This window comes from Chiloscyllium plagiosum, chromosome 24 (assembly GCF_004010195.1).
Source record: "Chiloscyllium plagiosum isolate BGI_BamShark_2017 chromosome 24, ASM401019v2, whole genome shotgun sequence".
Taxonomy (NCBI): Eukaryota; Metazoa; Chordata; class Chondrichthyes; order Orectolobiformes; family Hemiscylliidae; genus Chiloscyllium; species Chiloscyllium plagiosum.
The window spans coordinates 551,935-573,708 of record NC_057733.1 but is presented as its reverse complement, the minus strand read 5'-3'; the positions used below and the strand labels follow the sequence as shown (position 1 = coordinate 573,708).

At 43.2% G+C, this 21,774-nt stretch overlaps 1 protein-coding gene across 2 annotated transcripts in view; it reads right to left on the bottom strand.

Annotated features, from left to right (window-relative positions):
* Positions 1 to 21,774, bottom strand: part of xylt2 (xylosyltransferase II) — a 190,188-nt gene that overhangs the window by 125,139 nt on the left and 43,275 nt on the right. For both annotated transcript variants that reach the window (XR_006315166.1, XM_043714272.1), the window contains exons 2-3: positions 13,541 to 14,015; positions 1,269 to 1,444 (exon numbers count right to left, since the gene is read on the bottom strand). Coding sequence is in view for 1 of the 2 variants with exons in the window: in XM_043714272.1 (XP_043570207.1) it covers positions 1,269 to 1,444; positions 13,541 to 14,015 (651 nt within the window). In the remaining variant the exon portion in view is untranslated. The remainder of the gene's footprint in view (positions 1 to 1,268; positions 1,445 to 13,540; positions 14,016 to 21,774) is intronic.

The following is a 21,774-nucleotide window of genomic DNA, read 5'->3' as shown; positions in this document are numbered from 1 at the left end:
GTGGAGTTTGCACATTCTCCCCGTGTTTCCTCCGGGTGCTCCGGTTTCCTCCCACAGTCCAAAGATGTGCAGGTCAGGTGAATTGGCCATGCTAAATTGCCCGTAGTGTTAGGAAAGGGGTAAATGTAGGGGTATGGGTGGTTTGCGCTTCGGCGGGGCGGTGTGGACTTGTTGGGCCGAAGGGCCTGTTTTCACACTGTAAAGTAATCTAATCTAATCTAATCCTCTAAACCTTCTGCCCCTTATCTGAAATCTATGCCCCCTAGTCATTGATCCCTCCATCAAGGAGAAAAGTGTCTCCCTATCTACCGTATCTATGCCCACCATAATTTTATACATCTCAAATCATGTCCCCTCTCAATCTCCTGGGCTTTAAGGAAAACATCCTCACACTGCTCAATTTCTCTTCATAACTGAAAATCTCTAACCCAGATAATAAACTGGCAAATCTCCTCTGCACTCTCCCCACTGGTATTATATCCTTCTGATAATATTGATTTCAGAATTTCAACACTCTAGCTGTGGCCTCGCATAACCTCCCTGCTCTTAAACTCTATGCCTCGGTGAATAAAGGGGAAGTATACCGTATGGCTTCTTAACCACTTTATCCACCCGTCCTGACACTTTAAGGGACATGCCCACTAAGGTCCCTCTGATCACATCTGATCACCAGTGCCTCCCAGGGTCGTATCATCCAACAAAGAACACAGAACGACACAAGAACGGGCCCAGCTTTTTCAAGGAGAATTCCAGATCATCACCACTGTGAAGGGTATGTAAGTTAGTTTGATTTTAGAGTAGGATAAAAGGTCAGCACAATATCAAGGGCCAAAGGGCCTGTACTGTGCTATACTGTTCCATGTTCTATGTTCGAAAATACTTCCTGAATTCATTCCGAATGATCTAGTTCTAATTTCAAGTTTGCGTGTCACACCACTCTGGAGACTTTTTCCCCAATTTCTTTGGTATTTTAGACACTGTTATGAGTTCAACCATCTAAATTCAGAAAATGTCGACCCTAGTCTGTTACCATTTTAGTAAACCTGTAGTAACTCCCTTCCTAGTTCATTATTCCTTGGGCTTGATGCCCCTTTGCCCCAATTTCGCCTTGCATTATGCTCGTCCTTTCTAACTTGTATCCAGGTTTGTAACCATGTCAGTACTGTTTAACATTTGTCCAAACTGTGCAATACGTGAATGGTCTTTTCAGTATGAAAACAACCAGTGACCAGGGCATTTGTGAATATCGGTAATGCAGGAGCACCAACCTTGTCCACATGGATGTAATAAAAGTGGTACTGATGATAGATGGCTTTGATCAGCCGCTTCAGCTGCCTGAAGGCTCTACCATGAACGACGAGCATATATACAATTCTTACTGGGGTTTGGATTGATGCCACATCCACACTGCTGTCGTCCCACTGGATGTTGTTGTTAGGTTTCCCTACAAAAAAACACTTAAATTAGTACAATAATGACAGGTGGACTTGAGTCTAAAGAAATCCTTCATAGCTTCCTTTCAATTCACTTCTCCCACAGTGAGGTTGAATCAATAATGATAATGGAGTTGAAAAGCAAGGAAGTTATGAAAAATTAGGTCTCAGATGAGGAACAGTCCCCAATTCTGGGCACTGTTTTAGGAAAGACATGAAGGCCTCGGTGAAACTGGGGAGAGAATTTACTGCAGTAATGGGGGGAGAAAACCAACAAAAAGCTTCAGTTACTCGGACAAATTGCAGAAGCTGGAAATGTTCTTACAGCACAGAATGTTAAAGGGAGATTTGATAAAAGCATTCAAAATGATAAGGCAGTTTCATTCAGCTAACATAGGTCATAGAGGATTCAAGCAAATAAAATATTCAATTGAAAGAAAAAAATTATTAACAGTAATGCAGCGAGTTGTGAGCTAGAATGTGATGCCTGAAGGTGTGGTGGCCATTGATTTCAATAGTGACAATCAAGGGAACTGGATAGATACATCAAAATAAACCAAGAACAACACAGTAGTGGAACGGGTCCTTTGGCTATCTAAGCCTGCTCGGGCTTATTTTGCCCTTCCATACTGTCTTCACTTACAGGATCTGGATCCCTCTACCTTCTTCTCATATATGTATTCAGTCAAGTGCTTCTTGAATGTTGCTAATTGTGTCTGCTTCCACCACCATCTTTGGCAGCACATTCCAGGCACTCGCTACCCTTTGTGTGAAAAAGTAGCCTTAAACATCTCTGTTAAACTCACCTCCCCCAACCCCACCTCTATTGCACCATGAACGTCTATCCCCTAGTAATTGACCATTCCATGCCTCACATTTTCCACTCTATCCATGACATTCACAATCTTATAAACATCTATCAAGTTGCCCCTCCGCCTCCTGAGTTCCAGTGAAAATAAATCCAGTTTATCCAACCTTTCTTCATAGCTAAAATCCCACATATCAGGCAACATCTTGGTAAACCCTGGCTGTACCCTCTCCAGAGGAGCCACTTCCTTCTGGTACTGTGGTGACCAGAACTGTACATAATATTCTAAGTGTGGCCTAACTAAAGTTATTAAGTGCAGCATAACTTGTCTATCCTTATACTCAATGCCTTTTCCAATGAAGGCAAGCCAGCCATTGCCTTTTTTAACTACTTTACCTACCTGTTCTGCCATCTTCAAAGACCTGTAGATCTGGACATCCAGATCCCTTTGCAAATCAATACTCCCAAGGGTTCTGCCATACACTGTATAAGTTCTACCTGTACTTGACCTTCCAAAATGCATGGATTACACTCCATCTGCCATTTTTCTGTCCATGCCTCCAACTGATCTATATCCTGCTGTGTCCTCTAACAATCCTCCTCACTATACACAACTCCACTAACCTTTGTATCGTCTGAAAACTTACCAATTTAACCAGCCACATTTTCTTCCAAATCATCTTTGTAGCCCATGGACAGCAGAAGTCCTAGCACTGATCCCTGTAGAACACCACCAGTCACAACCCTTCATTCCGAAAAGCATCCTTCCACCACTACTCTCTGTCTCCTAAGCCAGAACTAAGCCAGTTCTGCATCCATCTTGCCAGCTCACCCCAGATACCATGTGACTTTACCTTCAGTTCCAGTCTGCCATGTGTAAAGCAATGAGAAAACAGCAGCCGTGTTCAGACTAATTGAATTTTAAAAATTATTTCAAATGCAGATGGTCCTTGTTGGCATCACATTTATTGTCTATCCATAACTGCCCTTGAGAAGATGGTGCCCTCTTGAACTGCAGCAGTCCATGTGGTGGATGCAGTCAATAAAGTGTGGAGCTGAAGAAAGCAGCATCAGAGGAGCAGGGGAGTTGATGTTTCAGGTGGGGACCTGTCTTCAGGAAGGTTGATTCATCTGCTCCTCTGATGCTGCTTGACCTGCTGTGCTTTTAACAGCTCCAAACTTTATCGATTCTGACTTTCTAACATCTGCAGTTCTCACTACCTCCATGTGATGTATGCACACTCACAATACTGTGAGGGAAGGAACCGCAGCATGTTCACTCAGTGACAATGAAGGGACAGCAATAAAATTATCAGGCAGGAATGGTGTACCACTCGAAGATAAACTTGCAAATGGTGGTGTATCTGAATTAGGGAGTTGTGGATAATAAGAAAGGATATCAAAGAATGCAGCAGGATATAGTTCAGTTTGAATATTGGACAGAAAAATGGCAGTTGGAGTTTAATCTGTGGAAGTCTGAGGTAATGCATTTTAGGAGGTCAACTGTGAGAGGAACATATGTTGTAAATGGCTAGACCCAAAGGAATAGTGATACACAGAGGGATTTGAACATAGAACATAGAACAATGCAGCACAGGAACAGACCCTTCATCCCACAATGTTGTGTCTAATTAAACTAATCTCTTCTGCCTCCCCTTGGTCCAGATCCACTTTTGGAATATTGTATGCAGTTCTGATCTTCTTCCCATAGGAAAGATGTTGCGAAACTTGAAAGGGTTCAGAAAAGATTTACAAGGATGTTGCCAGGGTTTGAAGATTTAAGCTACAGGGAGAGGCTGAATAGGCTGGGGCTGTTTTCCCTGGAGAATCAGAGGCTAAGGGGTGACCTTATTAAAGGTTTATAAAATCATGAGGGACATGGACAAGGTAAATAGACAAGGTCTTTTCCCTGGGAGGTGGGAGAGTTCAGAGCTAGATGGCATAGGTTTAGGGTGAGAGGGGAGAGATTTAAAAGGGACCTAAAGGGCAACTTTTTCACTCAGAGGGTGGTGCATGTATGGAATGAGCTGCCGGGGAGAGGTGCAATTACAACATTTAAAAGGCATCTGGATGGGTATATGAATAGGAAGGGTTTAAGAGGGATATTAGCCAAGTGCTGGCAAATGGGACTAAATTAATATAGGATACCTGGTCAACATGGCTGAGTTAGACCGAGGGGTCTGTTTCTGTTCTGTGCATCTCTATGACTGCCTTATTGTATCTGTCCCCACCATCATCCCTGGCAGCATTATCCAGATACCTACCACTCTGTTAAAAAAAACACTTGTTCCCTCACATTTCCTTTGAGCTTTCTCCATCCTGCCTCAAATGCATGCCCCCGAGCATTCAACACGTCAATTCTGGGAAAAAGATTCTGATTGTCAACCCTATCTATGCATCTCATAATTTTGTCAACTTCTATCAAGTTTCCCCTCAGCCTTCGATGCCCCAGAGAAAACACCCCAGTTTTTTTTCTGAACCTCTCCTTATAGTTCATGCCCATTATACAACACCAGGTTATAGTCCAAAAGGTTTATTTGAAATTACAAACTTTCAGCGTGCTGCCCCATCACTAAAGGACAACGAAAATTACAGCACACAAACGGGTCCTTCAGCCCTCCAAGCCTGCGCTGATCCAGATCCTGTATCTAAAGCTGTCAGCTATTTTCTAAGGATTTGTTCCCCTCTGCTCTCTGGCCATTCATGTATCTGTCTAGACATATCTTAAATGATGCTGTTCTGCCCACCTCTACCACCTTCACTGGCACACATTCCAGGCACCCAGCACTCTCTGCATAAAGAACTTTCCATGTATGTTTCGTGACCCCTAGTAATCGAGTCCCCCGGTCTGGAAAAAGCTTCTTGCTATCCACCTTGTCTATACCTCTCATGATTTTGTAGACCTCAATCAGGTCCCCTAATCGACTCAATCTCTCTTCATAGCTAGCGCCCTCTATATCAGGCGACATCCCACTGAACCTCCTCTACACCCCCTCCAAAGCATCCACATCCTTCTGATAATGTGGCGACCAGAACTGTATGCAGTATTCCAAATATGACCGAATCAAAGTCCTATACAACTGTAATATGACCTGCAAATTCTTGTACTCAATACCACGTCCGATGAAGGAAAGCTTGCCATACGCCTTCTCGACCACTCTATCGACCTGTGTTGCCACCTTCAGGATACAATGGACCCGAACACCCAGATCTCTCTGCACATCAGTTTTCCCCAGTATTTTTCCATTTACCGTACAGTTCACTCTTAAATTGGACCTTCCAAAATGCATCACCTCGCATTTGCCCGGATTGAATTCCATCTGCCCGGATTGAATTCCATCTGCCATTTCTCTGCCCAACTCTCCAATCTATCTATATTCCTCTGCATTCCCTGACAATCCCCCTCATTATCTGCTATTCCACCAAACTTCATATCATTAGATTAGATTAGATTAGATTACATTACAGTGTGGAAACAGGCCCTTCGGCCCAACAAGTCCACACCGACCCGCCGAAGCGAACCCACCCATACCCCTACATTTACCCCTTACCTAACACTACGGGCAATTTAGCATGGCCAATTCACCTGACCCTGCACATCTTTGGACTGTGGGAGGAAACCGGAGCACCCGGAGGAAACCCACACAGACACGGGGAGAACGTGCAAACTCCACACAGTCAGTCGCCTGAGGTGGGAATTGAACCCGGGTCTCAGGCGCTGTGAGGCAGCAGTGCTAACCACTGTGCCACCGTGCCGCTCATCTGCAAACTTGCTAATCAGACCACCCATACCTTCCTCCAGGTCATTTATGTATGCCACAAACAAACAGCATGGATCCCTATGGAACACCACTGGTCACAGTTAGAACATAGAACATAGAAGAATACAGCGGAGTACAGGCCCTTTGGCCCTCGATGTTGCGCCGATCCAAGCCCACCTAACCTATACTAACCCACTATCCTCCATATACCTATCCAATGCCCGCTTAAATGCCCACAAAGAGGGAGAGTCCACCACTGCTAACCTTACAGCCTGTTTTATACTGTATTTCAATGTCCTTCCTACCGAAGTGCATCACCTCACACTGCTCTGCATTAATCCTCATCTGCCATAAACCTGAAAACTACACCAATGTGTCACTGTCCTGTTGGAGTTCCACACTGTCCATCACAAACATTATAATTCTTCCAGGTTTAGTATCTGCATATTTTGAAATTGTCCTACAGTCACACACCACACAGAAATACCGATTCACTCACTATTGTGAGGAAGTGCACTATTCACACACTCCCTGAGGACAGACTTAAATACTGACACCCACCAGACAAAGCAAGTGAAATGCTGACAAGGTCACCCTGGAGCAAGAGAAATACCGACAGACATTCCATGTCTGTATTAGTTTCTGCGTATTAATGAGTTTCTCTAAATCTCTGTATCAGTGTGTGTGTGTATATCTGTGTGTGTCTGCGTGGGACGAGTCTGGCAGTCACTATGGTGCTTACAGTGATGTAATATCCACCTGACACGAGTTCTGAGGAAGGGTCACTCGACCTAAAACGTTAACTTTCATTTCTGTCCACAGATGCTGCCAGACCTGCTGAGCTTTATTTTGCTGTCAGTCTCTGCTCGTCTCCCCCCAGCACTGTACAGCTTGGAGTGGAGGGTAAAAATCATCAGAGATTCAGTTTACGAGGGACAGAGGGAGGGCAGCAGCTCACAGCATCATCAACAAACACACACACACACACACAAACACACAGACAGTCACAGGCACACAGACACACACACACTCAGAGAAATAGACACATAACATGTGCAGAGAGATAGATACACACAGAGGGGCACACAGATATACATATAAACGCACACAAATAGACAAGTGCGGACAGAAATGCGCAGATACATGCTTGGACATACAAACACACTTGGAGTCAGAGAGTTACACTGAGTGTTTGTAAACAGACCTATCGGCCCATACAGTCCATGCGGATGATAATCTCAATCTAAGCCAGTCCCACTTGCATGTGCTTGGATCATATTTTCCCAAACCTTCCCTTATACTTGCACTTAATCAAATGTCTTTTAAACGTTGTAACTTTAGCCCTGTTCCTGAGTAAATACTGAAGAAAAGTATTCATTCAGTGTCTCCCCAATCTCTTCCGCCTCCACACGCAACTTCCCACTACTATCCTTGACTGGACCTATTCCTACCCTAGTCATTCTTTTATTCCTAACATACCTATAGAAAGCCTTAGGGTTTTCCCTAATCCTACCGACTAAGGACCTTTCATGTCCCCTCCTTGCTGTTCTCCATTTAAGAAACTTTCTTCCACTACTACTCTGTCTCCTGTTGCCCAGCCAGTTCTTTATCCATCCAGCTCGAACACCCTGAACCCCATGAAACTTCACTTTCTCCATCAGTCTGCCATGGGAACCTTATCAAATGCCTTACTTAAGTCCATATATATGACATCCCGTCCTTCAAGATGGTCTTCAAGATACACAACAACACAGAATGAGCAGAAACTGATAGCCAAGTTCCGGCCCCATGCAGATGTCCTCAACCATAATCCTGGGTTGATGTCATGCTACATGTAACCCCATCATACTGTTCTGTGTAAAATCTTCTTTACGGTTCTGTTTTGACACCATCACCTTGATTATCTGTTACTATCTCCCTATCTTAATTAGTTTGTACAGTTTTGGATTACTTGTTATTTTGATTAGACCCTCGCCATGCAACTCATTATACTTAATACGTTATTCCAGCCATTTGGTTTGTCTCGAGCACCATTCTATTTTTGATTTTTGGTTATTATTAATCGGATCACAGGTCATCCCTTCACTTGCTGTTCAGCTGTTGACACTTTACTCACACCAATACACATTTCTGACCACCTGCAAGGACTTGTTATTCAACCTGTTGATACTCCACTCACACTATTCTTAATTACCTGTAATGATCTTGCCATTATCTCTCTGCATATAAATTCTGTGCCTTCCCTCCACTTCATTTGACGAAGGAGCAGAGCTCCGAAAACCTGTTTGATGATAACCTGGTGTCATGTGACTTCTGACTTGTCCATATTTGTACAGATCAAAACGTCATCTGCCATTTCTCCGTCCAATTTTCCAACTGTTTTATATCCTGCTGCGACCTTTGATATCCACAACTCCATGTCATCTGCAAACTTACTAATCAGACTATGAATGCATGTATATATAGAGACAAAAAGAGAAGTGAATCCCTTTGGCCCTCCAAGCCTGTGCCAATCATACACTAACTAAACTAAAACACAAACCTTCGGTCCTTATTTGATCCATATCTCCCTATTCATGTAACCATGCAGGTGCCTCTTAAATACCACCATTATGCCGCTTTCACCACCTCTTCTAGCAGTGCATTCCAAGCTCCTACCACTCTGCATGAAAAGCCTCCCTCGCACATCTGCCTTAAAGTTTCCCCCTCTCACTTTGAAACTGTGCCCCCTTGTAATTGAAACTTCAACTCTGCGGAAAAGCTTCCGACTATCCACACTATCTACGCCTCTCATAAATTTGTAGACCTCTGTCATGTCTCCTCTCAGCAACTGTCCTTCCAGTGAAAACAGTCCTCGAAAAAAGTTGATTTTGAAACACAAACAGAAACAGAGAAAACAAGTACTGTTATTAAGAGGAACAAAACAGTTACTTGCTGTGAGAAAACGAAGCACTGTTTGACAACCAAAAATGATGCTAGACAGAGTTCAGTTTCTGTTCGAAAGGAAAGGGACAGAACAAACGGGACTGTTAAAAATCTAAACCTAATTGAAATGGAGAAAAACTGCAGAAAGCTGAAATACAGAAAGACTTGCTTGTGCATGAAACACAGAAAGCTACCATACAGGTTCAACAGCTTAATAGAATGCTGGCACCTATTTCAACGGGGTTGGACTGTAAGAGTCAAAAAGTCTTACTGCAAGAGTACAAGTGCTGGTTAGACCACATCTGTCCTGTTGAGGAAAGTTCTGATCCCCTTATTTAAGGAAAGATATTTCATTGGAGGCAGCTCAAAGTTTCACTAGGGTGGAAAGCCAGGAGCACTCAACTCCAAACCTCTAGACAAGACAGATAAACTCAAGAGGCTGTCCTGAACTTCAAGACAACATTTGAATGAGATTAACATTGAGGAGCCCCAGCAAAACTGAAGTCGATGGGTATCAGGGGTAAGTCTTTGGTGGTTGGAGTCATACTTAGAATAAAGGAGGATGGATGCATTTGTTGGAAGTTGATCATCTCAGGAGTGACTCAATGTAACCTCTGAGCCCAACCATCTTCAGATGCTTCATCAATGACTTTCCCTCTATCATAAGGTCAGAAGTGGGGATGTTCACTGATGATTGAACAATGTTTACAACCATTCATGAAGCAGCCTGTCCCCATACGCTACAACATATGGACAGCATCCAAGCTTGAGTTGCTGACAAGTATCAAGCAACATTCACACCACACAAGTGCCAGAGATGGTAATCATCTCCTGTAAGAAAGAAGCTGTTGACATTCAATGGCATTACCATCACTAAATCCATCACTGTTAGTATCCTGGGGAATTACTATTGAACGGATCTGGGTCAGCCATATAAATACTGTGACTACAAGAGCAGGTAGGAGGCTCAGAATTCTGCAGCAGTACCAGTAATCATGACCATCTACTAGAAACAAGTTGGGACTGTGTTGTAATATTCGCTACTTGCCTGGATGAGGGCAGCTTCAACTTTGCTTAAGAAGCTTGACACCACCCAGAACAAAGAAGTCTGCTTCACTGTCACTACATCCACCATTTTGAAACTTGCACTAATGGTGACAACGTGTTCCATTGGAGAGATGCACTGCAGTAATTCGCCAAAGCTCCTCTAACAGTAACTTCCAAATTCGAGTTTGCACATTCTCCCCATGTGCGCATGGGTTTTCTCTGGGTGCTCTGGTTTTTTCTAATTTTTTCATAGGATGCTTGGGCATACATTTACTGTCCATCCTAATTGTCTTTGAGAAGTTGGTGGTGGTGGGCTACTTTGTTTAATACCTGTAACTTTTTGGTGAAGATACCCACCGTGCTGTTACAAAAGGATCCAAAAGATGTGCAGTTTAGGTGGATGGCCATACTAAATTGCCCATAGCATCCAAGATTGTGTAGGTTAGGTGGGTGATCCATGGAAATGCAGGGTTACAGTGATAGGGTCAGGAGATAGGTCTGGATGGGCTGCTCTTTGGAGGATTGGTGAGGACTTTGAGGCACAGAGTCATAGAGAAGTACAGCACAGAAACAGACCCTGCGGTCCAACTCATCCATGCCGACCAGATATCCCAACCCAAATCTAGTCCCACTTGCCAGCATCCGGACCATATCCCTCCAAACCCTTCCTATTCATATAACCATCCAGATGCCTTTTAAATGTTGCAATTGTACTAGCCTCCACCACATCCTCTGGCAGCTCATTCCATACACGTACCACCCTCTGCGTGAAAAAGTTGCCCCTTAGGTCTCTTTTATGTCATTCCCCTCTCACCTTAAACACTCTTCAATATGATCATAGTTGGTCATTCAACTCAGTACCCTGTTCCTACTTTTTTTCTAAACCCTTTGATTCTATTAGACCTAAAATTATATCTAATTACTTCTTGAAAACATGAAATGGTTTGGCCTCATCTGCCTTCAATGGCAGACAATTCTACTGGCTCACTAGTCTCTGGGTGAAGAAATTTCTCCTTAGCTAAATCCTAAATGGTTACCCCACATCCTTAGACTGTGACACCAAATTCTGGATTTCCTGGTCATCAAGAATATTCTTCCTAAATTCATTTTTTCAAAATTCATTTGTGGGACTTGGGCTTGGTTGGCTGGCCAGCATTGATAGCCCATCCTTATTTGTCCTTGAGAAGGTGGTGGTGAGTTGCCTTCTTGAATTGCTGCAGTCCACTTGCTGTGGGTTAACCCACAATGCTGATAAGGAGGGAATTCCAGGATTTTGGCTCAACAACTGTGAATAAACGGCAGCATATTTCCAAGTCAGGGTGGTGAGTGGCTTGGAGGTGAACTTGCAGGTGGTGGTGTTCCCAAATACGCGCTGCCCTTGTTCTTCGAGATTGAAGTGGTCGTGGATTTAGAAGTTGCTAAGGATCTTTGGTGAATTTCTGCCATGCATCTTATAGATAATACACACTGCTGCTACTGAGCACCAGTGGTGGCGGGATTGAATATGTGTAGATGTGGTGCCAATCAACAGGTTGTTTTGTCCTGGATATTGTCAAGCTTCTTGAGTGTTGTTGGAGCTGCACCCATCCAGGCAAGTGGGTAGTAGTCCATCACAATCCTGACTTCTGCCTTGTAGATGGTGGATAGACTTTGGGGTGTCATGAGGTGAGTTGCTTGCCGCAGTATCCCTAGTCTCTGACCTGTTCCTGTAGCCACTATGTTTTTGTGGTGAGTCCAGTTGAGTTTCTGGTCAATGCTAACCCCAAGGATGTTGACAGTGGGGGATTCAATGCAATACCGTTGAATGTCAAGGGGCTGTGAAATTCAACAGTATGGTCCTTTTTGAGTTGTATATGCTTATATGAGCAACCCTTTATTCTTCTAACCTCCAGTGAATATAGCCCAAACTAATCCAGTCTCTTTTCACACATCAGTCCTGTCATCGCAGGAATCTATCTGGTAAACTTTTGTTGCATTTCCTCCATAGCCAGAACATCCTGCCTCAGATAAAGAAGTCAAACTGCACAAAATATTGCAAGTGCGGTCTCACCAAAGACCTGTAAAATTGCAGCAAGACATCCCTGCTCCTATTCTCAAATCCTCTCACTACAAAGACCAACATACCATTTGGCTTCTTCACTACCCACTGCACATGCATGCTTACTATAGCAACTAGTGTTGCACCTTTCCCTTTCCCAATCTATCACCATTCAAATAATAGATCCCCTGCCAGTTTCTGCTACCAAAGTGAATAATCTCACATTTATTCACATTATACTTCACATCTGCCTACTCTCAACTTGTCTAAATCAGAACAATAGCACCTCTGTCGCCTCCTCACAGTTCACCATCTCACCAAATTTTGTGTTATTTGCAAACTTAAATACATTATATTTAGTTCCCTCATCTAAATAGTTAACAAGTATTGCAAATAGCTGAGGTCCAAGCACCATTCCTAGTCATAGAGATCCTGAGCATGGAAAAAGGCCCTTTGGCCTATCACATCCACACTGATCAGAAACAAACATCTAACGTGATTTTAGAGAAGATTTGTAGCTCGGGTTGTGGATCAGGTTGCAAGTTTCCTTGCTGAGCTGACAGATTTGTTCTTAGACGTTTCGTCACCAGGCTAAGTCACATCATCAGTGCGCTGGTGATGTGTCCCAATTGCTATTTATGGGTCTTGGTCTGTTGTGTGGGTGATATACTTCCAGTCCTTTTTCTGACGTTAACAGACATATCGATTTGGACCCCATTTACCAACCTCTCAAAAAAAGAACTGGAAGTGATATCACCCCCAACAACAGACCAAGACACATAAATAGCCAGTGGGACAGAACGCCAGCGCTTCACTGGAGGCTCACTGATGATATTACCTAGCGTAGTAATAAAATGTCTGAGAACATATCTACCAGATCAGTGAGCAAACTTACAACCTGACAAACATCTAAGTAAGTCTAAAGATGTGCAGGTTAGGTGGATTGACCATGCTAAATTGCCCATAGTATCCAGAGATGTATAGGTTAGGAAATGCAAGATTAAGGGGTTAGGGTAGGGGGTGGATCTGGGTGGGATGCTCTTTGCACAGTCGGTGTAGAACTCAATGGCCAGCTTCTTCACTATAGGGATTCTATGAACTAGTCACAGGCAAGTAAGTTGAAAATGGCCAAGACCAATAAGGACTTTGATGTGGAATTGAGTTTTGGATGATACTAGAAAGAATACAGCTTACTTTAAATGGAGTTAGTAACTGTAACTAGTAGAATTGTGATAAATCCAAGATAATTTAATTTCAAGATAATTATAATGTTTAAATTACTTAACAACCTCAATTTTTAATTAAATGAACATTGCAGCCGAAACTGGAAATATTTCACCTGGTCACTTTGGATATAAATCCACTTCAGGGGCTGCAAGTCAATACATTCATAAAATAGAACATGTTCCCATTCCACACCAGTAAAATTCATCATCTCATTGAACTCAAAATTTAACAGTAAAGATTTGAATGGAAAGAGCTTATGCAATTTTGTAGAAGGAAGTTGAACATTATTGTTGCATTATACCTGAGAGATGACAGGAGCGAGGTATAGTGTGTGGCATCAGTCTCCCAGCCTGGTGTAAACAGACAACATTGGCAATTTCTTGCTGGCACTGCTGAGTGCTCGCCCTGGCTAATGCAGACAAGGCATCCTTCCCCATGATGTCACAGTTGGGTGAGAAGCCATTGCTGGTGGATTGGGGAGCTCCTCCCACACTGCCGATGTCCCCATTCTTCAATTCCACTTTCACTTCACTGGTGTTTCTGCTGCTGAATGGATCATTTTGGATGGTATCACTGTAGTGGACTTTTGGAGGGATTCTGTGCCGTGCTGAAGGTTTGCGTCTCACTAAACTAGTCCTCAGTACGCTAGCAGTGCTACCCGGCTGCTCCCTACTTGCTCTCCATGGGCTCAACCGTCGGCTGGATCCCAGATGCCTTCCATCAGAACTGTCCACTTCATTGCTGTCTGGCAATTTGGTTCTCTTCTCCCTCCCCTTCTGTGAACAAAGAAAAAAACCATGCCCATTATATATCCAGTCAAAAATTAAAAGGTTGCACAACTACCAAAACTCCCACTTTATTAATGGTTATCACTGTTGCTTTTGATCTTTAAGAGACTTCCATAAATCTGTCAATTGCTCACCCAGAATGCTCCATTCATTTTTTTCAGAATGATCACCACACAACCACTGCAAACCTATTCTTCATCTTAGCAACATTGAAATGCAAACATTTCACACTTTCCGTTTCACACACAAGCCGCAGAACTGTGAAACTCATTTCTCTCAGTCTACTCTTCTCACCTTAATCTTCAAAGTTGGTGCTAACTAAGCCAACATTCTGACATGCTTCCTTCTCTCAACCAACTTTTCATGTTCGGGAATTTTACTGTGAGAGCTTTGTCCATTCACAGTTTCTTAATTCAAAGACAATTCTTCAAAACTAAATTACAGAGGCCTTAAAGATGCTTAACGTAAACAATCAATATCTCTGTCTGTGATACCTGTCTTGTGACATCCTCTGATAGTTCCATTCCCGTGTGATCTCACGTTATAAGAAAATTGCATTACAAGAAAATCACGTAATAACAGCACCATTTAAACCAATGGAACAAGAATTACATTATAGCCAATACAGGTAAGGAAAGCTTGCATCCGACAAATAATGGTCTAAATTCTTCAACTGCATTATAGCCAATTCGCGTTATAGCAGAATCGACTGTACAAGCACATAGGTGCCTGTCAATGTGTGACTGACCCCTAAAATGCTTGAAAGTTAAGGCTGAAAAATTGCAGGCTGCAATAAAATTATATACCAATCCTATAACAAATATTCCTTCTCAGGAATACACAAAAATGACTCACTAAGATTCTTAACAAACGCAAGAGCTTTAGTATTTTCTCAGTACAAGTTATGAGAAAACTCTGCACCCACTACATTCTCACTTGCGAATAGCATTTTTTGGAAATTAACAAATAAATTTTTACAGCTGCACTTGAAAAAAGTGATCAGGAGCAATGTAGACCACTGAAACAGATATTGCTCAGACTTACAATAAATATAAAGAAATAACAAACTGTTACAATAATGACTTGGTACCAGTAATCACAGTAGAGACTGAGGTCATGCCAGACATCACATGGAAATTAAACACTGAATGAGCAACAGACGCTCACTGAAACTAACTTCAACAAAATGAGAGGAAAGAAAAAAACGATGATGCTAAACAGTGACAACCACTGGGCACCAGAGGCTAGCAAATCAGGTTTTGAAACGTGATATGAACATTGTAGATGCCCTCATTGTAATCTTAACAATATTCTCTCAAATCAAGAGTCATTCTTTTAAATTTGAAATTGTGCATGTCCCTCTGCTACTTAAGGAACGTAACAGAAAAAGCACAGAAGTACATCTTGATTACTATAACGTGTAATTGAAAATTATGACAGTCCATAATGAAATATATAAAATTAAAATAAATGGCAACTATACCAAAGATCCTTAATCAATGTGTCGGATCAACCATAAAGTAGAGGCAGAAGCAGGTTATTCAGTCCATCGAGTTTGCTCCATCATTTAATAAGAACACGGCTAAGCTGATGATCCTCAACATCATTTCCCTGCCTTTTCCCCAACAATCTTCAATACCATTGCTGATTAAAAATCTGTCTATCTCAGTCTTGTATAGATTTAATGATGCAGCCTCATCAGATCTCTGTAGTAAAGAATTCCACAGATTAATAAACAAGAAATTCTTCTCATCTATGCACAACCCGTTATTCTGAGATTATGATCTCTGACCCCAGCTTCACCCACAAAGGGAAAAATCCTTTCTGTATCTACTCTGTCAAGTCCTCTGAAAATCTTGTATGTTTCAACAAGGTTGCCTCACATTCTTCAATGTCCCAATCTACTTGAACTCATTTTGTAAGACAATCGCTCCAACCCTGTCACAGCCTAGCATATCTTTGCTGGACTGTCTCCAAATCCATTATATTTTACCTCAGATAAAGGGCCCAAACCTGTTCACAATATCCAAGCTGTGGTCTGACAAGTATCTCATATAGCTTCAGCAAAACCTTCCTATGTTTATACTCCATTCCCTTTGAAAGAAAGGCCAATATTCCATTTGCCTTCCCTATTACCTTCTGAACCTGTATGCGAGCTTACTGTGATTCCTGGACAAAATCCCTCTGCTGTACAGTCTTTCTCCATTTAACAAATGCGTATGCCCATGACAGTATCTTCAAGAACACTGCACAGTTCCTTGTGGAGACAAAGTCCTACCTGCACATTGAGAATAACCTCCATGTTGTGTGCCCCTAATACCGTGTTAAATGGGACAGACTTTGAACAGATCTAGCAACTCAAGTCTGGGCATCCATGAGGTGCTCTGGGCAATCAGCAGCAGCAGAATTGTACTCCAGCACAATCAGTATCCTCTTGGCCCAGATATCCCCTACTCAAGCAATACCATTGAGCCAGGGGATCAACCCTGGTTCAATAGTGTGTGCAGAAGAGCATGACAGGAGCAGCATCAGGCCTACCTGAAGATGAGGTGTCAACTTGGTGAAGCCACCAAAAAGGACTAGTTGCATGCCAAACAGCATAAGCAGCAAGTAATAGACAGAGCTAAACGATCCCATAATCAACAGACTGGATCAGAGCTCTGCTACATCCAGACATGAATGGTGGTGGATGATTAAACAACTCACTGGAAGAGGCTACTCCATAAAAATATCCTCATACTCAAATGGTGGAAGACCCCAAAACATCAGTGCAAAACATAAGGCTGAAGCTTTTGCAGCAATCTTTAGCCACAAGTGCCAAGTGGATGATCCATCTCGGCCTCTTCCAGTGGTTCCTAGCATTATTGATACCAGTTTTAGCCAATTCAATTAGCCAATTCCATGTGATATCAAGAAATCGTTGGAGACACTGGATAATGGAAAGGCTATGGACTCGGACAACATTTTTGAAATAGTACTGAAGACCTGTGCTTCAGAACATGCCGCTCTCCTAGCCAAGCTGCTCCAGTACAGTTACAACATTGGCTTCTATCCAACAATGTAGAAAATTATCCAAATTTGTCCTGTACATAAAAAGGACAAATCAAACCCAGCCAATTACCGCCCATTAGTCTACTCTCAATCATCAGTAAAGTGATGGAAGGTGTCATCAAACATGCCATCAAGCAGTACCTACTCAGCAATAACCTGCTCAATGACACCCAGTTTGGATTCTGCCAGGGCCACTCAGCTCCTGACCTCATTAAAGCCTTGGTCATGGATAGAAGAACTGAATTCCAGAGGTGAGGTGAGAGTGACAGCGCTTGACATCAAGGCTGCATTCAATCAAGTGTGGCATCAAGGAGCCCTGGTAAAACTTAAAAAAAGGGAATCCAGGTGAGAGAATGTGTAGAGGGTATGAGCAGGTAGGGAAAGAGTTGAGTTTTGAATTTTGTGAAATAAGTGGATCAGCTGAGCATGACTCAGATCAGATAAGAACTTGCAGTTAACAATGGGGTGCTGGAAGCAAAGGTAATGGGTTAACAAGGTGAAAAGTATTCATTATGTAAAGCCAGTTAAGGTTAAGAACATTATTGTGTAACAGTAGATGGCTTAACCTCTACTATTGACACTCACTCTTCGTAATGATCACCCAGTTAATATGTATGTTGCCATATCTGGATGCTCCTCCCTGTAAAATGACTACATAGTTCATTAAGAAACTGCTGTTCGAGAGAGAAGACCGAGAACTCATGTCTCTGTGCACATGGATGATCATTCTCTCTCCCTCCAGGGCCCAGAATAAAGATGAAGAAGGTAAAACTATACTGTGTCTCTGAGCGTTTTGCTTTGACTGGGGCGGGGGCAAACCCTCTGGTGGTTAGAGTCATACATAACTTTAAGTCCAACATACTTGAATTACGGCCAACATTCCATTAACTTTCATGACTACCTGCTGCACCTATGCACAAGTAGTGTGTGTTTCTTGCACATGCTTTGTGTTGCAGCCTTTTGCAGTTTTTTCTCCCTTTAAATAATAGTTATTTTGTTCTTCTGTCTGTAAATATAGACCTTACTTTAAAGACAGAAGGCTCGCTGGGACTCTGGATGGATTCAGCACTCAAAACCCTGTGGTGACTCTGTAACCCAAGCAGGGGGGGTTGGTCACGTGACGTCCCCGGCTCGCACCCGGGAGAGTGCGGGGCGGTCACGTGACGTCCCGTTTCGCGCCCCGGAAGGGTGAGGGCGGTCACGTGACGTCCCGTTTCGCGCCCCGGAAGAGGGGGCGGTCACGTGACGTCCCGTTTCGCGCCCCGGAAGAGGGCTGTCGGTCACGTGATGTTCCGTTTCGCGCCTCAGAGATGGGTCGAGGAGGTCACGTGATGCTCCGTTTCGCGGGCAAAAGAAGGTCACGTGGGGTCGGACATCTAGGAATGCGAGGAGGCGGGGAATGGAGTCAGAGCAACACCCAATCAGAAGATAATTCTACCTCAGTGTTTATATGACGTTTTTTATGGTATAAAAGACTGGGGCAGGGACAAAACGAGGTCTTTCTTTTTGAACTGGCACACTTTTGTAGTTTGTCAGGGACAAAGAGGTTTAGACCCAGAGCTCTGAATGCTTTGTTCACTTACTGTGTAAAATAAATTAAGAGTGTGAGACCGAATATCTTCTCCTATTGCTTCATTTAAAAGAACACGCAGGACTTGGCTCACACATAGGAGAAAGTAACTTTAAATTGGTAGATTGAGCCAGAGTCCAACATGTCCAAAATGAACAACTTCATATTTTCACCTATTGTACACCTCGTCCCACCCTTTTTTGTCGATTTACTTAACATATCTGTATCTCTCTGTAAATTGTTTACATCACTGCCTCAATCTGCCTTTCTATATATTTTTGTCAACTGCAAATTTGGCTACAATTCTTTTGCTTCCTTCCTCCAACTTATTAATATATATTGCGGCTCCTGCACTGATCTCTTGCGAAAACCACTGATTACAAATCACCAGCCTGAAAAGAAACCTTTATCCCCACTTGTTGTTTTCTGCCCATTAACAAATTCTTTATTCATGTCATATGCAACCTCCAATACTATGGGCTCTTACAACTTATTTAAGGAAGAATGTTAATGCACTGGAATAGTGCAAAGGAGGTGGTGCGATAGCACCAACATCGGCAAGTTTCCTTCCATGATCTACACCACTTCAGCTGGGAAATTTTCATTGTTCCTATGCTGGAAAATCCTGGAGCTCTAGCACTAACATCACTGTGATAGGACCCCTCACCAACAACAGTGGGCTCAAGAAGGCAGCTCATCATCCTCTTGTCCAAGGAAAATACGGTAGGGTCTTTCAAGTTGATTAGCTGCTGTTTTAGTGTGTTGGTGAGTTTGTGGGCCAAGGGGTCCGAGTAGTCTGGCAGTCATTTCTAACCTTATACAGACAACGTGCAAAACTAATGTCAGTTAGAAAATACCTTGCAAGAACTGGAACAAACACTACTTTGGACAAACAAGCAGAAAACTTGCCACGAGGATACATGCACATCAACTAACCACAAAACTAAACGGAGAAAGTGAGGACTGCAGATGCTGGAGATCAGAGCTGAAAATGTGTTGCTGGAAAAGTGCAGCAGGTCAGGCAGCATCCAAGGAGCAGGAAAATCGACGTTTCAGGCATGAGCCCTTCTTCAGAAAATGAGCCCTGAAGAAGGGCTCATGCCCGAAACATCGATTCTCCTGCTCCTTGGATGCTGCTTGACCTGCTGCGCTTTTCCAGCAACATATTTTCAGCACAAAACTAAATGACCCACTCTCACTAGTATCCTTACACAAGGATAAGGAAGGACACCACTTCGACAACACATCCATCCTAGGAGAAGCCAAACAGAGACTCACACAAGAATTCCTAGAAGCATGGCATTCCAAACAAAACTCCATCAACAGACTGACGGGCAGAGGGGGTGGGGTGGCCATGTTGGTAAGGGATAATATTCAGTGCCTTGTGCGGGGAGACCTAGAATCAGGTGATGTAGAGTCAGTATGGATAGAGCTGAGAAATTCTAAGGATAAAAACACCCTCTTGGGAGTTATCTACAGGCCCCCAAACAGTAGTCTGGATGTCGGATGTAAGTTGAATCAGGAGCTGAAATTGGCCTGTCGCAAAGATGTTACTACAGTTGTTACAGGGGATTTCAACATGCAGGTAGACTGGGAGAATCAGGATGGTATTGGACCTCAAGAAAGAGACTTTGTGGAGTGCCTCCGAGATGGATTCTTAGAGCAGCTGGTGCTGGAGCCTACCAGGGAGAAGGCAATTCTGGAACTCGTGTTGTGCAACGAACCAGAATTGACAGGGACCTTGAAGTGAAGGAGCCATAGGGAAGTAGTGACCATAATATAATAAGCTTCAATCTACAATTTGAGAGGGAGGGGGTACAATCGGAAGTGACAATATTTCTGTTGAATAACGGGAACTATGGAGCTATGAGGGAGGAGCTGGCCAAAGTTCAATGGTGCAATGGTGCAGGGATGACAGTGGAGGAACAATGGCAGATATTTCTGTGTATAATGCAGAAGTTGCAGGATCAGTTCATTCCAAAAAGGAAGAAAGATCCTAGGAGGAGGCATGGGTGGCCATGGTTGATGAGGGAAGTTAAGAAACATATAAAGTTAAAAGAGAAACAGTATAACATAGCAAAGATAAGTGGGAAAACGGAGGACTGGCAAACTTTTAAAGAACAACAGAGGATTAGATTAGATCAGATTACAGTGTGGAAACAGGCCCTTCGGCCCAACAAGTCCACATCGACCCGCCAAAGCGAAACCCACCCCTACCCCAACATTTACCCCTTACCTAACACTACAGGCCAATTCACCTGACGCTGCACATCTTCTGGATGGTGGGAGGAAACCGGAGCACCGGGAGGAAACCCACGCAGACACGGGGAGAACGTGCAAACTCCACACTGTCAGTCGCCTGAGGCGGGAATTGAACCCGGGTCTCTGGCACTGTGAGGCAGCAGTGCTAACCACTGTGCCACCGTGCCGCCCAAAGAAGTAAATTACTAAGAAGTAAATACGCAGAGAGGTACCAAGGTAAACTGGCCAATAATATAAAGGAGGATAGGAAAAGCTCTTTTAGGTATGTGAAAGGCAAAAAAATGGTTAAGACTAAAATTGGGCCCTTGAAGACAGAAACAGGGGAATATATTACGGGGAACAAAGAAATGGCAGAAGAATTGAATTGGTACTTCAGATCTGTGTTCACTGGGGAAGACACAAGCAATCTCCCTGAGGTAACAGTGGCTGAAGGACCTGAACGGAAAGAAATTTATATTTGCCAAGAATTGGTGTTGGAGAGACTGTTAGGTATGAAGGTTGATAAGTCTCCGGGGCCTGATGGCCTGAATCCCAGGGTACTGAAGGAGGTGGCTCGAGAAATCGTGGATGCGTTGGTGATTATTTTCCAGAGTTCAATAGATTCGGGATCAGTTCCTGCGGATTGGAGGGTGGCTAATGTTGTACCACTTCTTAAGAAAGGTGGGAGAGAGAAAGCAGGAAATTATAGACCACTTAGTCTGACCTCAGTGGTGGGAAAGATGCTGGAGTCGATTATAAAGGATGAAATTATGACACATCTGGATAGTAGTAACAGGATAGGACAGAGTCAGCATGGATTTATGAAGGGAAATCATGCTTGACTAATCTTCAGGAATTTTTTGAGGATGTAACTCTGAAAATGGA